At 38.3% G+C, this 17,068-nt stretch overlaps 3 protein-coding genes across 4 annotated transcripts; 2 read left to right on the top strand and 1 right to left on the bottom strand.

Moving 5' to 3' along the window:
- Nucleotides 1-730: 730 nt before the first annotated feature.
- Nucleotides 731-6,066, top strand: vsig10l2 (V-set and immunoglobulin domain containing 10 like 2; the record flags this gene model as incomplete). Its single annotated transcript, XM_079585486.1, has 12 exons — nt 731-800; nt 1,091-1,444; nt 1,919-2,197; nt 2,322-2,597; nt 3,316-3,573; nt 3,657-3,917; nt 4,001-4,291; nt 4,460-4,768; nt 5,336-5,458; nt 5,553-5,577; nt 5,663-5,769; nt 5,868-6,066. 12 exons carry the CDS (start codon nt 731-733, stop codon nt 5,966-5,968), a joined length of 2,454 nt encoding a protein of 817 aa, XP_079441612.1. The 3' UTR covers nt 5,969-6,066.
- A 117-nt stretch (nt 6,067-6,183) lies between these two features.
- Nucleotides 6,184-11,195, bottom strand: chek1 (checkpoint kinase 1). Of its 2 annotated transcripts, none has more exons than XM_079585462.1 (13): nt 10,983-11,195; nt 10,638-10,710; nt 10,325-10,548; nt 10,123-10,187; nt 9,943-10,012; nt 8,665-8,853; nt 8,479-8,583; nt 8,194-8,289; nt 8,030-8,111; nt 7,736-7,901; nt 7,292-7,423; nt 7,066-7,167; nt 6,184-6,887 (listed from the first exon to the last, which is right to left on the bottom strand). In XM_079585462.1, the coding sequence occupies exons 2-13, from the start codon at nt 10,700-10,702 to the stop codon at nt 6,795-6,797; spliced, it is 1,389 nt and encodes a 462-aa protein (XP_079441588.1). In that variant the 5' UTR covers nt 10,703-10,710; nt 10,983-11,195; the 3' UTR covers nt 6,184-6,794. The 2 variants fall into 2 exon arrangements, with proteins under 2 accessions (XP_079441588.1, XP_079441589.1); XM_079585463.1 differs by having other exon boundaries at nt 10,999-11,138.
- Nucleotides 11,196-11,402: 207 nt separating this feature from the next.
- On the top strand, nt 11,403-16,896 carry cfap53 (cilia and flagella associated protein 53). The gene is made up of 8 exons (XM_079585452.1): nt 11,403-11,798; nt 12,104-12,339; nt 12,423-12,596; nt 12,679-12,982; nt 14,540-14,758; nt 14,865-15,081; nt 16,051-16,153; nt 16,252-16,896. The coding sequence occupies exons 1-8, from the start codon at nt 11,736-11,738 to the stop codon at nt 16,493-16,495; spliced, it is 1,560 nt and encodes a 519-aa protein (XP_079441578.1). The 5' UTR covers nt 11,403-11,735; the 3' UTR covers nt 16,496-16,896.
- The last annotated feature ends 172 nt before the right edge of the window (nt 16,897-17,068 follow it).

Raw genomic sequence — 17,068 nt, forward strand, 5'->3', positions numbered from 1 at the left:
TGACCTCAAAAGAGAGGGGATGAGCTCATAAGAGCAGAGATCTGTGATTAAAGTGCATCTCCTCAGGTGAACCCAGCAACTAACCCTGGAATCTAAATATATTTTTCTTTTTTTAATTGTGCAATAACAGCCTACCTTTATATGCAGCCTGCATTAAAACATACTGCATTGATGGGGAAGATAACAATTCCAATTGATGAAAAATATGTATTTTTTTGTGAAAATAGAATTCATAATGCAAGTAATTCATAATCTGTGTATTAACTAATCAATGAATGCTGTCAGGCCACTATTAAAGCACTGTTGTTTAATATTATAATTTTGTATTATTATTTATATAAGAGAATAAATCATTGTGTTACAGCATGTATCAGAGGTTTTTTCTTTCTCACTGCGTGTGATGGAATGCAAGAACGGCCATCCATCCCGCCACCCTCAATAATAGATGAGACACAGCTATCATTGTGTCATCCTAAACCTTTCTACTCCAGTCCGCTGTATTCTTGTACATGGAGGGGAAGGTCTGTGAATTATTCAAGCCAAATCAGTTTAGAGAGACTCAGTTGCTTCTTTCTCTCATTGAGCCTGTGGACTTCGGCTGTAATCATAAGCTCCGAGATGTCACATCATATTTATTAGATATTTCTCTTTGTTTTTTCTTCTTTTTTGAAGATAGCTGTTGTGCCTTTTTACATATTGGTCAAGGCATTGGACATGAGATCATGGCACCATGGTTCAAAGAGTTTTAGGGATACCTTATATCTGTCTGACTGTTTTATTTCTACCCCTCCTCCTTCAAGGTAAGAAAATCAACAAGCATTTTCAATACTGTTTTTAATATTCTGTTCAGTGACAGTATCAACTAATACTTTCAATCATAGCTGTTCTATTTGATTAGAAGTATTTGTTTTCTTGTGCAAACTCTGGTGTGTGTGCATGTGTAAAATTAGGAAAATTAAATACATATTATTTCTCATATTGTCAAAATACAAGTGAAGAGATATCTACTCGTGACATACCCCTAGCAACTTAATCAATGCTAATAAAATCTTGGATCACTGCCACTAAAATGATTTGTGTGCTCTCCCAGGCGTAGATATCTTGGACCCAGGACAGGTGGTATACAGTGAGACCAAGACCAATGGCGTGGTGGGACGTGGAGTGATCTTGGAGTGTGGCCCCACCTTACCCGATGTCTACATCTGGGGCTTCACACAACCGGGCACAGACATCATCCGTGCTGTGGTGTACAACTTTGGGAAGGGTCCCAAAATACAGAAATTATCCAACGAGTTGGGTGATCTGACAGTAATCAGCAACAGCGCTTCTCTGTCCATTGAGAAGCTTCTTCTGGCTGCAGAAGGAGTGTACACATGCCAGGCACTGTATGATACCCCGGAAGGAGCCAAGCTGTATTACTACTATGTATTTCTGCATGTTCTAGGTTAGTGGTAATCAGAGGTTGTCTAAGTACTGAACTGAACAATGGCGGACTAAGTTCAAGGTTAATTTATATTGCCCCTGGGATTTAAAGTGGTGCAGAAATCCTAAATAACCATCATTGGTATGCCCCAAAGTCTTCTTAATAGTATACATCAAAACTATTGTTGTTTTATTGTTTACACCAAGGAACTTTGACTAAAGAAATCTTGTGATTAACTAGTGATTGATGTAGTTAAGTATAACTTTGATGATATTAGCATGAACTGTTTGTTACCATCTACTAAATTAATAAATGAATACATGTCAAGGTAATTTTCAAATAAAAAAAATAGAAAAAGGAAACAAAGAAAAGGTTCAACAGAAATAACATCAACTTGTTTATTGTTTAGGTTGTGCTAGTAATGTTATAACATTTTACAGCCACTCTTTCATGATGTATCAGTAATGAGGTTCCATTTTGTAATGACTTTAACAGTGCCAGTTACCAAACCTTACATTTTGATGACCGACTCTTCGCCAGTGGAGGGCACGTCAATGACCATGCGCTGTGGCCTGGAGAATGGAACTGGGCCTATTAATTACATATGGGAACAGGAGAGTCGGGAAAGCCAGCTCACCACCATGGCTGAGATCTATGACGACAACCGATTCAATGTCACTGAGGTCAACCGCAATCACACTGGATGGTACAGGTGTCTTGCCAGCAACCAAGTCAACCAGCAGCGCAGTGACCGAATCTGGCTCGACATCATTTGTAAGAGACTCCCAAGTACTCTTTGAAATAAACAACAGTTTCATGCATCATATCATTTTTGTCTGTGATATGAAAAGCAATTTAAAGAGAATCTGCCATGTAAACATCTATGTCTCCTTTCTAGTTGGTCCAGACCAGCCTCAGATCGATGTCACCCCTTACTCAGTGACAGAGCGGGGTTATTCCGCCCTGGAAAAAGAGACGGTTTCCCTCCTGTGTCAAGCTTCTTCTAATCCCCCCAGTCAGTATGTCTGGTTCTACAACAACTCCCAGGTGTACACGGGTCCACAGTTCACCATCACCAAGGTCCTACGCATGCACACGGGCCACTATGCATGCCTGGCTCAGAACACTTACCTCAACACCCGCTCCAGGAAAACCATCACCCTCACCGTCTACTGTGAGTGCTCCCACAAACCCCTGCCTGGATTCTGGTGGCTATCTTTGCTGTTTCTTCAACCTGTCCTGATAGAGTTCTACAGCTTCTTCAAGTTTGCTTCTCAAATTTCTTGCCTTTGCTTCCTCTTACATCTTTTCCTTTACACAAACATGCTCACACGAACATAAAGACAGTTACGTAAACAAAGGTGTCAGGATTCCAGAGTGGCCGATTGTGGACGTGCATCTGGAGGAGATGAAGGACAGTTCTGAGAGCTGAAGGTATACAGCAGGTGTGATTGTTTCTGTGCTATGACAAGTCGAGAAAGGCCAAAAGGCCTTGTTTTACTTTGTCATAACACCTCAATCCCCCCTTCGTGCCTTGAATGTACATCTATTCTTGAATGACCAGGGTGCTAACAACCCCACCGATACTGTATACTAACACAGCAACACCTTCTGTCTTAAAGTTTGGCTCAGTTAAAAAAGGAATGATAAAGGTAAATCCTTATGGGTGATGTTTTTTTTTAGCAGATGCCAATCCAATATTTCACTACTCTTGAACTTTCTAGAAGATGACTACCTCTTTTATCTAGATAAATAATAGACACCTAATCCGACCTCTTCATTCGGCTCAAATTCAGGAGCACTTCTCTGCCTCTATCAGTTTCCAAAATTGGCCCAAATTACCCTGGATCCATTTCACTGCCCTGTGTTACACAATGGTTTTGTTCCCACAGATCCTCCAGATGGCGCTCCAACATGCTCGATCTCACCAGTAAACAATTACTCTGACCTGGGCCTCCACTGTACCTGGGAGGGTGGTATCCCCGCAGCCACTTTGGGATGGACCCCGTATGTGTTTGGAGAAGAGAGCGAGGGTCTCACAAACATCACCAAGATTCAGAAAGGTGAAGAGACTGGAAACAACACCGTGTTCATCTGTCAAGGCTCACACATCGCATCAAATGAAATCAAGAGCTGCAGTGCCAGAACTTGTAAGTGTAAAACCAAGAGCACCTAGTTCACGTTGAGATGAACGAAAGGTCAGTAAATAATTTGTACATACTCTTGATCCTAGGGATGCCCTATGGGGAGCCAAAGTGTTCTGCATATGCAACTCGAAACAATGAGTACATAATGCTGTCCTGCTCTTGGGAAGGTGGGTTCCCTCGAGCCCTGGTATGGTGGGCCTCCAGCTCAGGGGACATGCAAGGCACGTCTGAGGAGAATGCCAACATCCTGGTTCTGCGGTCAAACGCTATCTACAGTGGCAAGGCCTTTATATGCCATGCAAAACATCCATTGACTAAGGGGACCAAACAGTGTACTTTAAAGCTGGGTAAGAAAGGGTCAGTCACTATTTTTCAGCACTCTTTTAAAACAGTAAAAGAATCCATTTAAAACTGTCCTTTCGGTCTTCAGAGGCACCAGTCCTAGTGACCCAGCGCAGTGTGATGACCGTCTATGAGGGTAGTGATGTCCAGCTCACCTGTATCTTGAGTAGAAACTACCCTGTCACAGAGATCATCTGGTACAACAACCTGAAACAGCATGTGAATGAGATTCCTAAGAAGTACGTCCTGGAGCGGGCTGCTGCCTGGACCAACTTGACCGTGCGGGAAACGGACAGCGATACGGACAGTGGAGAGTACTGGTGTTCGGCTACCAATGCTGTCGGAGGGGCAGAGATTCCCATTATGCTGATGGTGAAGAGTAAGCAAACCTTTAAGTATCATACTGACATTATACTTCATACAGTACTTACAATACAATGGTTCATAATGCACATGGATGGGTACTACTGTATCTATCTCAACTCCTGTAGCTCTTTAATTGGTTCTTATATATAAATGAATAACTTTCTAAATCGTCCTATTTCAGGGTATCCAATGCCCCCAAATATAATCATCAATAAGATCATTTACAACAGTCGTCAACGGATTGATGTTGACCTAGAGTGGCAGCTCCAGACTGATGGCGAGCTCACCGGGTTCTTTATAGAGCGCCAGATGCTCCCTGAACCTGTGAAGAAAAGAAACAGTGGTCTTCCCTGGCAGAAATTGGTAGATCTGGAGCCTGATTCCCGAAGCTACCAAATCAACAATCTGGATCCCACAGGAACCTATGCATTTCGCATTACTGCCGTCAACCATCGCACCATTGGAAACCCTTCAGAGATAAAGAGCCCAGGTGAGAACACTTACAAGGTACATTGAAAATCTGAGCATCAATGCACATATAGAAAATAGAAAAGCAGAATATAATGTGATGCTGTTGGCAAATATTTAAGATTGGGGTGTTTTTGTTGGGATTTTTTTTTTTTTTTAGTTATCACTCACTGCAAATCTAATGCTGTTGTTTTTTGTTTTGTTGTCCATTCAGGTGAAATGCACACTTGACCACTTCCATACCCACACATCTCCATCCCTCTATCCCTTTCCTCTTACATGACCTGCCTGTTAACTTACCCTTTGACCTTTCCTGAGTCTGACATTACTTTTGTCTACTCATCTCATTCTGTCTGATAACAACTTACCTCTAAAAAAAGAGCATACGATCATATATGCTAATGATGCTGAATAAACTAGTTAACCCAAGTAAATGTTTAAGCTTATTCCCAAAAAAACAGTAAAACATTACAATTTGTATTATGAAGAGCTCTTATAAGCCCCTGAATAAATGTCCGATTGCCATGGTACATGGTACACTATTGTGACACTGATATTGTGAAGCTGATATAGGTATGCTGTCTTCCAGCTGAACCTCCCTTCAATGCCTACCCAGCTGTGATCGGGGCAGCCATCGGGGGCATGATCATAGCCACAATAATCACTGTACTGCTCTTCTTGTATGTGGTACGGAACCGCAACAATAACCCACGTGAGTTACGCATCCTTAATGTTGAAAGAAATCCATTTATTTCATAGTTAACACTAGCAAGGCTGTATGCTAATACCACTTTCACACTTTACAGGGCTTCATGACTTGATATTTGGAAGGTATGCTTTGATAATTGATATTCGACAGTTATTTGATTGCTCTTTACTATTTCTTGACTACTTTATTACCATTTGTGTTTTTCAGGCAGAATAGCCAGTCTAGAGAGAACATTAACTTCCCTGAGGATGAGGTTCCTGGAACAGCAGAGGGGGAGAGAGGTACAGGACAGCCAAGCCCACCAGCTAGTCCAGGTACCTCACACCATTGAAACTTATTTATCCAACTCATACCAAATTAGAAACATTTTTGTTCACTTCAGAGAAAAAAAAAACTCCGCTTTCTCTTGCAGCAACATCGATGGCACTGCCAAGGCCAACCGCAACACCTACAAACCTCCCCCCTGGCGAGGAGCCAGTCAACGTAACTATTACTGTCATGGCCTCAAGCTAAAGACAAGGCTGATCATAACCATGTTTGTTACCATACATTTACTATTGGGGAATAGGAACACATTCGCATCATCAATAGAACTAAACTAAGAATTTTGTGTTGAATGTAATTTTATAAGATCAACTTGCAAGTGTCTCCCATTTAGATAACATCTATAACATATATTAGCAAGATAACATGGTTTTGGTATGACAAACACAAGCAAATTTGGTTAATTAACAGCAGGATTGTTATACTTTTTTTTCTACATTTACTGCTTGCTTCTCTTACACCAGTACACAGAACAGATTGAAAATTACTTGAGTACTTTTCCATTCACCTTTCATGTGTCTATTTACAATGAACTAAACTGATTTGAACTGCTTCTGAATCACATGGGTTGAGGTAAACCAATCATGTAGGTAAATGACAACTTGATATTTTTGAATGAATTGTCTTTGTAAGCAAAATGCACTAATTTCTGAACTCAGCGTTGAATAAAATGAAGGCTGAACATGATACATTTTTCTTCCCCTTTCTAACTTAAACAAAGCTATCTAAGCCAAACAGCATTATTAATGACAGATTTATTTTAAATTTTGCTTTCACTTGCATCTTTTCAAGGGGCAGCAGAACTCAAACCCTCTTCTTCACTTCAGTAACAGAACAATGAACAGATGAACTAAACTTGACAGTTTCTCCTCACTCCTTCACTCACTGATCAGAAAAACAGACATATACAACTACAAACACAAATCCAAACACATTCCACAATCATAAAACAACTTAGTGTGTGTGTATATGCATGTGTAAATGTAAACTTTTCATGTTAAAATGTGGACACGCATCAATTCAAAGGCAAAACCTTTTGGTTACAAATAATGTCAGACAGCTTCAGTTTCAGTTTCAGGAATATTCTCTTGAATTCCAAACCGTCCCCCTAGAATACAAAAGAACAGTTTTGAGAAGACAGAGCTTTACTATTCAAAACAATTATATTATAAAAATAATTATTCTTTATTCAAAGATTCTTGACAAACCAGTTAATTTAGAAACATTACAGTGAGGTAAATGTAAGTAATAAGCCATAAATGATAGCATAAAAGTAATTTGCTTACCTTTGACAGTCGGAAATCTACTAAAATGCGTTCTTCCATTTCCAGGAAGTGTACTATGAAGATCAGCTTATTATTGCGGCGATCCATAGTGGACACTGTCGCCTATGAATAGAAAGAGAGAGAAAAGGGGGAAAAAACAAGAAGATCAATGCATTATACGGTTCAAGATTTAGTGCAAAGTATTTAAAATACTTTAATGTAACAACTGATTGTTTTATCTAGTGACCTGATTGGTGCAGCTCTGTTTCCATGTGTGACCCATAGCAATGCAAGCATCACGGAGAGCAATGCAAGACGCCTCTGCCTTCTCCGTAGTAAAGAACCTGGTCATCCTTCTCACCAACCGCTGCCATGGGTTCTGCAAAAAAATACAAATTAAAAAAACACTTTTTAGTATTTAATTTACCGTAATTTGTTTTATTAAATAAATAACTGGGTAAAAATAAAATAAAAATAAAAGTAAAATGACCCAAAATTAATAATAAATCAGGCAATATATTTCAACATTATGAGTGACATAAAACTGAAGCACTACTATGGAATAAGAACAAACATTTTTGACAGAAATCATAAAGCATATATAAACATGCACAAAAAAAGAAGAAGTGAAAAACAAAACAGTAAGTCAGCAGCATACTATCATGTTGATTAATTTTATAGAATAGTTTACCTGGCTGGCACCCGGAGTGCCAAGTAGTTGGCTGCCCAGCAACATGTGGTCAGGACAGGTAGGCTGTGAAAAGCTGACACTGACATCAGTGTGCACTGTAACCTCCTTCTCCTCCCACAATCCCTGTGGTTCAGGCTGAGAGCTGGAGATCTGTGCTCTGTCATCACTGAGGAAACACATAGGTGGTGATGGATGTGGCCCTTAGAACGTAATATAGCATATACTAGTGAACACAGTTTCTCTTCATACTAACCTGTCATTCAGCGGCCATTTGCATTAATTTGTTGTACTGACCTGTTTTTTCGTCTCAGCTGTGAGAGCTCCGAGTCAGCCCGATGCATCTTGGTTAGTGGCATGTCAGTCTGTCGTTTTACTGCTGTGGTCAAAAATACAGATCCAACAGAATCACAAAAATTCTTGAAAGACTTAGTTACTGAGATAATGCTTGAAAGCAGTACCTGATTTGAAACTTCTGCAAAACCAACGATGTTTCTTCATTTCAGGAATGGTAAACCTTTCCTCTGGGTTATGCAGTAATATCTTGGATAGCAGACCTGACAAAAAAAAATAAAACACAAACTTAAGCATCACATAATATTCTGATTGTTTTTTAAAGATGTTTTTATGCAGTTGCTAGGGTGTTCTGAGTAGTTGCTTTCTGGCCCAAGTCAAAAGAGCCCACATTTCTTTGATATTCTGGTCTAAAAAATATATACTGGATTAAATAAAGCTAAGCTACTTACTCAGGGCCACAGCATCTATTTTCTTCCACGGTGTGAGGTAGATCTTCTTCTCCAGCCAATCTAAATATTCCTGACAGTTTTCGCTCGGCTGGTCCCATGGTAACTCTAAGAAAAAATGCAGTATATGCTAAAATATTGACAACAAGATGCGGCCTCTGAATGACACTCAGAAAACTGTTATCCTACCTCCAGCTAACATCGCAGTGAGCACAATGCCACAAGCCCAAGTGTCCGCAGGTTGAGCGTGGAACGCCGATCGTGACATCAGCTCGGGGGCAACATAGGGTAGAGTGCCACACAAACGGGACAGCGGCCGCTCTCGGCCACGGTGGCGGAACATGGTAGCCAGTCCGAAATCAGAGATCTTGAGATTATCTGGGCGAAAATATGCATTTTAATAAAATGTTGAATATTATAAATTGTGTGCATGTATACAAACATTTACATTTTATATATGTGACCCTGGACCACAAAACCAGTCATAAGTTACACGGGTATATTTGTGGCAATAGCCAACAAAACATTGTATGGGTCAAAATTATTGATTTTTCTTTTATGCCAAAAAATCATTAGGATATTAAGTAAAGATCATGATCCATGAAGATATTTTGTAAATTTCCTACTATAGTTTTGTGAGTGGATGCAGCATAATCGCCAACACAAATGGAAACCTTTAAAGGCTTTATTTTATTTTTTTGCACCCTCAGATTCCAGATTTTCAAAAAGTTGTATCTCGGCCAAATATTATCATATACTAACAGACCATAAATCAATGGAAAGCTTATTTATTCAGCTTTCAGGTGATGTATAAATGTCAATTTTACACATAAGACTGGTTTTGTGGTCCAGGGTCACATTCAAAATAGGAATCTTTTCTAACAAAGGTTTTGCTATCACTTTATAACAAAAACTTTAACACATCCTTGCTGAATAAAAGTATTAATTTCTTTCAAAACAAGAAAAAGAAAAATACAGACCCAAAACTTTTTAAAGGAAGTGTATATTGTTACAAAATATTTTTATTTAAAATAAATGTTGTTCTTTTTATTCATCAAAGTATCTTGGAAAAAAGTATCACAGGTTATAAAAAAAATATTAAGCAGCACACCTGTTTCCAACATTGAAAATAACTGAGTATCAAATCAGAATATTAGAATGATTTCTGAAGGATCATGTGACACTGAAGACTGTAGTAATGATGCTGAAAATTCAGTTTTGCATCACATAAATAAATAATATTTTACAGTATATTTAAAACCATATATTTAAATATAAAACCATATATATATATATATATACATACACACACCGGTATATATTATATATAGTATAACTGTAAACAATTAACAAGTTTTAATAAAGTTTTTGTCCCAGCTACCACTGTTGTGTATATTAGAGTGACTGAGACATTGTATTGCTAGAATTTGTTTTAGAATGAGGAAACACAAAACCATTTAGATGTACCTTTATCATCAAGAAGAATATTCTCAGGCTTTATGTCACGGTGTGTAATCCCAATGCTGTGAAGATATTCCTGTAAGTGAGAGAGATTATCTAGTTTCACTACAAAGGCCGTTAGGGGGTGAAAACTGTTCACAAAACAAACCAGTCAAAGAAAAAGTTTTAAACTCATCAAGAACTTACCACACCAGCTATTAACTGCTGAAAAAACCTGTGTGCCTCCTTTTCTGGCATCCCAACATCCGGTTCTGTGAGAATGGGAGTTAAATGACATTTTGAGTAGAATCTTTTCGCTCGTCTCAAACATTCAGACCCCACCAGATCTACATTACAGGACAAAGAAACTGATCCAATAAAAAAACAAAAACGAATGTCCAAACCTCACCGATTCGGTCAAAGAGCTCTCCTCCGCTACAGTACTCCAAGAAGATGTACTGTGTCGTCCCCTCACTCCTGTGCCCAAAGAAACGTACAATGTTGGGGTGTGAGAGCATCTTGCATATGCAAACCTCCTTCTTCACATTTTCTACACAATCCTTGGCTTTTGCCATGTCCACAACTTTCACAGCCACAGCCTCTTCTGTCTTCTTGTTGACCAGCAGTCGCACCCTACAATAATTTGAAGTAGATTCATATATTTAAAAACTTCAACTGATCAGGATGGCACTAATAAAAAAAGTACACTAGTGGTCACTTACTCTCCATACGCCCCCTCTCCGAGGGTTTGTACCACATCCCAGTCTTTAACAAAAGGCACAGACATGATTTGATCTGTGGACACAAGTCAGGACATCCTTGTGAACTAACGTTAGTGAAAGCAAACCAGGCAGTTAAGTTTTACTCTACACAGTTAGAAATAAGCAGCTCTTGGGGGGAAAGGAGCAAAAAAAAGCTAAAAGGACACAGAATTAGTTTGGAGTAAATAAACATAATGACATACATGCTATGACTAACTTAGGTTAGCAACTGTAAACAAAATGTCAACTCCGACAATCAGATGCTGTCTGATATCAATTTTATGTTACTTTGTCAAATAAACATACCTTGCGAGTCACCTACATCAGTGTTAAAGCTGTCCCAATGTGAAGAAGGTTGTTTATTTGTTCTGTTGGTATATTTACAAAGACAAGTTATAAATGCCTACACTGCGCGTCCGTCTTAACTTTGGCGCGTTCTGAAGACTTGACATCACCGGAAGCGCGCAGAGGAAGAAATTTCAAATTAAAAGCTTAGTTTGTTAAAAGCTTAAAATTAGTGGGGAACTTTTCATATCAACTGGAGTATTTGATGGTATCCTTTCATGTTTGTTTCATTGGAATTAAATGGCAACAGTGATTCTGTTCTGTTCTGTAAGATGAATTTCTGACCCTTTACTGTTTTATATAGAATTGTAAAAAATATTTCTCCTAAAGTTTTTCCTTAATAAAATAAAACGTCATAAGATGGGGGGGAGGAGGTATCGTTTCAACGCTTGAAAACTACACAAAATAAAAGCTCGCCTGTCACGGTGATTAAGAAAAATAATTTTACAGTCACAACACAAGATTATTGAAGTTTTTGTAATAGGGCATTTAACTTTAGCATTTAACTATAATTTAGGATAATTGCAAGATGACAATCATCATCGTATCATCATCATCATCATCACATAAGTGGGTTTTAAAAGGCGGCTGATTTGGCTTGCTGTTGTTATGGCAACGTCAGTTCAGTTCCGTAAACACAACTAACGTTAGACAGTTGGAGGGTCATTTCTCAAGCTAGCTAGAGTCTGAGAAAGTGGAGTTAAAAAAATTACCATGTTGACAGCCCACCGAAGAAGGACACGGGAAATAACTGGACCTGCACATTCCGTGGCAGTGGTGAGTTGTTAGTTATATTTGCTTGACAAAATCGACACACACACACCCACACACACACACACACAAAGATGATGATGCGACCAAATGTAAAAATATTATTGGGGCCTGATCACGGATGATGAAAAAACATTAATGAAAGATGGAAGCTAAACATTTTCTAATGTTGTAAATGTAACGTTACAGATTAAGTTATAATGTTATGTTTTTTTAGACCTTATCTTTCTCTTTGGGAAGACAGCAGATTTGATGAACAGTTATAAAATGTTGGTTAGTGTTAATATTCAACTCAGATATGTACATTTCAGAGAGCAAGACAAATACATCCTTTATCCAAAGACATAGACAACCTTTTTCTGAGGAGAAGGAAACAGGAGGCGACACAGAATGAGGTTCTGGAGTTTACCAAGGATCATAGCTCCTGTGATGTGAGAATGCGATGGGAAAGAAACACACAGCGCCGGATTGTGTCGGCCACTATTAGTAGACATCTACAGGAAGCAAGAGAGCAGTACCACATAGGCATTGATGAAAAGAGGGAAAGGTTTGAATGGAATAACCTCATAAATTATTAAGAAATAGTCTTTCACTGTAATGTAATGACATTTGTCTGGCTCTTTTCAACAGGCTTCGTGAGCTGCTGGAGTCAGAAGAGCAGGAACTCTTCATGGAGATGGAGGCAAAAAAAGAGACAGTGTTGGAGAGGCAGGCTAAGATGCATGAAAGAGCCACGACTCTACGAGAGAGAAGGGAGAGCGAGAGACAGAGGGTTGTTGCTGATAAATTCGATCAACTCTTCAGGTAGAAGCAAGGCCATGTCATTAGTAGTTGGACCATCTTGAACTTTAGATTAGACAAGATTGTCACTCTTCTTGTGTTTTAGAGAGCAATGCGAGGAGCTGCGTACCGTGCAGATGAAACGCAGACAGGATGAGGTCTGCACTGAGCGTGAATCTCAGATCCGTACTAAGGAGGAAGTGCGGCGGATACAACAAGAAGAAGATAAACTGTTCACTCAGATGTGGGAGAGCGACAGGCTAGCTAAAGAGGAGCGTCATAACAAGGAGGCTCAACGTCAGAAAGAGAACAACCTCCAGCAGAAGGCATTCCTGCAAGCACAGATGGAAATGGCCGAGGAGCAGAGAATCCGGGCCAAGCAGCTGAAGCAAGAGGAGGCCCAGTTACTGGTACTGATCATTCAATTCAATGAATCAATCAAATCAAGTTCGAATTATTATTATTAGGGATGCACAATATGTCTGTAGGTTATTAGTTATGGGCCAATATTAGAGTTTTTTAATTGATCCGTATCTGTTGATATTAAATATTAAATTATGCTCATTTACTCAGTTTTTTTTTTTCATTTAGATGACCATTAAAGGGATGGTTCGGAGTAATTTCAAACTAGGGTCCTTTGCACCATGACCTTGAGCCAAACACCCCCCCTCCCCAGTAGCTTTTTTTCCCTTGGTCGAACATTATTAAAGTTAGAGCTTATTTAGAAATATCAGCTGAATGGCTTAGTGCATTAAAATAATGCACTAAAAAGCATTCAAATAACACTTGCCTTATATCAGGGCTTATGCTACCGCTACCCCGGACGTCAAGGTCACTTCCGTGATTTTGCAAAAGCCCGTAAAAGTCTGCGCGATTACCCGGTGTTGCTGAAAAAGTTTTTTGGTATATCACCACAAAAAAATCCGAAGTGTTGACAACTTAGTGTTAACTAATAATTGTTGCAAACTGGTACTACCAACAAAATATTAGTGCATTCCTGGAACTGGGCCTCGTAAAAACTACATCTTTATGCATCGCTTTCTGCCAGGACTTTTACAGGCTTTTCCCAAATCACGTAAGTGACCTCGACGTCTGGGTTAGCGAAGCATAAGCCATCAGGCAAGTGTTATTTAAATAAACTCCTGATGTACTTACAAACTTTACAATGCCTCGTTTTATAAGAACAGAATCTATTTTGTTCTACTGTAGAAGTTTGGTACCATTCTGGGCATTATTAGTGGGGTAATTTTTATGAGATACAAACTTGGATCCATTAGCGCCTGCACTAAGCAATTCGACTGATATCTCTAAATAAGCTCTAACTTTAATAATGCTCGACCAAGGGGAAAAAAGCTCGAGGTCATGGTGCAAAGGACCCTAGGTTAAAATGACCGAGCCATCCCTTTAAGGGATAGTTGACAAAAAGGAAAATTCTGTCATCATTTACTCACCCTCAGGTTGTTCCAAACTTGTATTAATTTCTTTCTACGGTTGAACATAAAAGAAAATATTTTAAAGACTGTGGGTAACCAAGCTGTTGTTGGGTGAACTATCCCTTTAACGCTCACTTAAAGTTTCTTAAAATTAATGTTTCTTTAATTAATAATTTTTTGTTTGTTGGTTTAGTTTTGTAATGTGTTATTAAATAAAAAATAATAGACAATATAAATAATATATGAAATAGGTATTAATTAATTATACACTATATTACTTTTTTTTAATGAATCTTTAAAAACTAAATTACTGTTAAATGTAATCTAATCTTTAGCAAATCTCAAAACGAATATCCATTTTCCATACTGTACATTATCATTTTGGGATTCCTAAATTGACTTGCAGGTGATTTTAGTTTTTAGTGTTTTGTTTTTCATTTTTTTAGACAAAAGTTTATTGAATTCTAAAATCCAGCATACCATTTGTACAAATAAAGCTGCGCCATTGATTCTTCTGAATGCTGTGTTCCTCAGAGAGACCAGAGGGAGATGCTCCGTCTGCAGGCAGAGCGAGAACACAGACAGAAGCTTCAAGACCAAGAAAAACGGCGTAAGCAGCTGGACTTTTCTCTTCGGCTGAAGATGAAGCGCCTGGCACGAGATCGGCAGGATGAGCTGGCTCTGGACATGAGCATCCTGGAGAAGCTTCTGAGTGAAGAGAGAGATGAAAAGCAGGAGGAGTTCCTCAAAAAGGTTAGACTTCAGCAGAGTACAGTGTTGTTACCAGAGGTTTTGATCTTCACTTGAAGGAGTAGTTAATCCAAAAATCTAAAATCTATGAAATGTTCTTCATGAATAGCTGGAGCGTAAAGAGGAGCAGCACAGGTACCGGGAGTATCTAGCAGAGCAGCTGAAAGAGCAGAAACGACAAGAAGCTGAGACGGAGCAACTGTTTGAATCAGAGCTCCAGCAGGCCTGGGCCCGCAGGGAGGCACAGTGGCGTCTGGAAAAGGCAGCGAGAGACAGACTCATGAAGGATGTCATGGACACTCGCCGGTTGCAGATCCAGGAGAAGTGTAAGGAAAATGCTTTAAGTTCAGGCATTTTATCTATCTATCTATCTATCTATCTATCTATCTATCTATCTATCTATCTATCTATCTATCTATCTATCTATCTATCTATCTATCTATCTATCTATCTATCTATCTATCTATCTATCTATCTATCTATCTATCTATCTATTCAATAAACTTTTGTCTAAATAAATGAAAAATAAATCACTAAAATCATTTGGTTTTTAATGCTGCAAGTCAATTTAGGAATCACAAGAGTAATGTGCAGTATGAAAAATGGATTTTGAGATTGCTAAAGATTAGATTTAACAGTAATTCAGTTTTTAAAGATTTATTTAAAATATATATAAAATAAAATACATACCCTAACCCTATATATATATATATTTTCGTTAATTTAAAGAAACTAAGTGAGGTTAAAGGGATAGTTCACCCAACAATGAAAATATAAATGATGAGACACACACACACACACACACACACACACACACACACACACACATACATACACACACACACACACACACACACTCACACATATATCACTACCAGTCAAAAGTTTCAGTCAGTAAGGACAAATTACAAACAAAAATAAAATAAAACATTTTAGATATTTATCTCTACCATTCAAAATCTGGAGTCATGGTTTCCACAAAAATATGAAGTAGTACAATCACATAAAAATAAAACAAGTTGAGCACCAAATTAGCATATTTAAAAATACAAAAGTAAAAAAAAAAAAAAAAAAAAAAAATTATTATGAATTGTAATAATAATTTACAATATTACTGTTTTTAATGTATTTTTGATCACATAAATGCAGCCTTGGTGAACTTTTCAAAAAGAAAAATTTAATTGTTAAAAAAAATCTATTTGTAATTTATTATTACGGTAAATGTAATAATAACGTTTTATTCAATGTTAATTCAATGTTTTTTAATAGTTTTTTGGGGGGGGTATTCTCTTTAGTGAACGAGAACCTGCAGAAACAGGCTGAGACTTTCAAAGAGAGAGAAGAGCTTGATCGAATCATTCAAGAGAACAAATTGCTAGATGACGAAGAAAAGACTTGGTAGGTTCCTATCTCTCAAACTTGTTCAACTTAATCATACATACCCATACCAAAACATACACAAATGTATAATATTTTGCTTCACCTATGTCCCATAGTTTAAGGGAGGCCTCTCAGGAGTATCAGGCTGATTTACTGGCTCAGATGCTGCACCGCCAGCGCATTTGTGAAGCAGAACAAGCTGAGAAAGAACACGAGTTCCAGGAGGGTCTAATGTATCAGGAGCAGTACAATAAGAAGATTCAGGACATCCTTTCAAGGCCCATATCCGGCACCACAGCAGTTCATCCCTTCAGGAGACGAGAGCGCAGCTGCTCCAGCTCTGGTGGACAGTTGGCATAAACCCAAACCGATTCTACTCACAACATTAGTAACATTCTTAACATTAGTATATGATATTCTAAAAACAGTATAAAAAAAAGGAACTTTCAGTGAAGTTCCTAACTTACATGCTCATTTCTGAATAACTGTATGCTGTTTGTTTTACACATTTGTGTGATCTGTGATCAGATTCATTATGCCGTGTCAAAGTTTGTATTCAGACATACAGTAAATACAAGTCTGACTGGATTAGCTTGTTTTGAGGTAGATATTTGCATGTTTAAACGATTATTTCAAGATTTCAAGAAAGCAAATCATCTCAATGACTAGAATGTGAAGTGTCTTCACATATTTCACATAGAAGACTTCCTTATACACCGCCTTTAACACCGACCATCTAATAAAAAAAATTATACACTGTCCTATGTTGCTATGGACCATGTAGATGTACACAATACGAGGAGAGGTCAAAAGGTTGAGGTTTAAAAATGACACAGTTAACACTCTAGAGTATTTCCATAATGATTTGCCAACAAGGTGTTTGACCAATAAGCTGCTGGGCTAAATGATTGGTAGGTGAGGGAGTGGGCGGTT

The sequence above is a fragment of the Phoxinus phoxinus genome, assembly GCF_949152265.1.
Source record: "Phoxinus phoxinus genome assembly, chromosome: 17".
Lineage (NCBI taxonomy): Eukaryota > Metazoa > Chordata > Actinopteri > Cypriniformes > Leuciscidae > Phoxinus > Phoxinus phoxinus.

Coding starts and splice junctions, on each gene's coding strand:
- cfap53 (XM_079585452.1), top strand. CDS start 11,736: ATGTTGACAGCCCACCGAAGAAGGACACGGGAAATAACTGGACCTGCA. Junction 12,340..12,422: donor ATTGATGAAAAGAGGGAAAG/GTTTGAATGGAA, acceptor TCTTTTCAACAG/GCTTCGTGAGCTGCTGGAGT. Junction 12,983..14,539: donor AAGAGGAGGCCCAGTTACTG/GTACTGATCATT, acceptor TGTGTTCCTCAG/AGAGACCAGAGGGAGATGCT.
- chek1 (XM_079585462.1), bottom strand. CDS start 10,702: ATGTCTGTGCCTTTTGTTAAAGACTGGGATGTGGTACAAACCCTCGGA. Junction 10,188..10,324: donor AGAGCTCTTTGACCGAATCG/GTGAGGTTTGGA, acceptor CCATTCTCACAG/AACCGGATGTTGGGATGCCA. Junction 8,112..8,193: donor TTGCAGAAGTTTCAAATCAG/GTACTGCTTTCA, acceptor TTTTGACCACAG/CAGTAAAACGACAGACTGAC.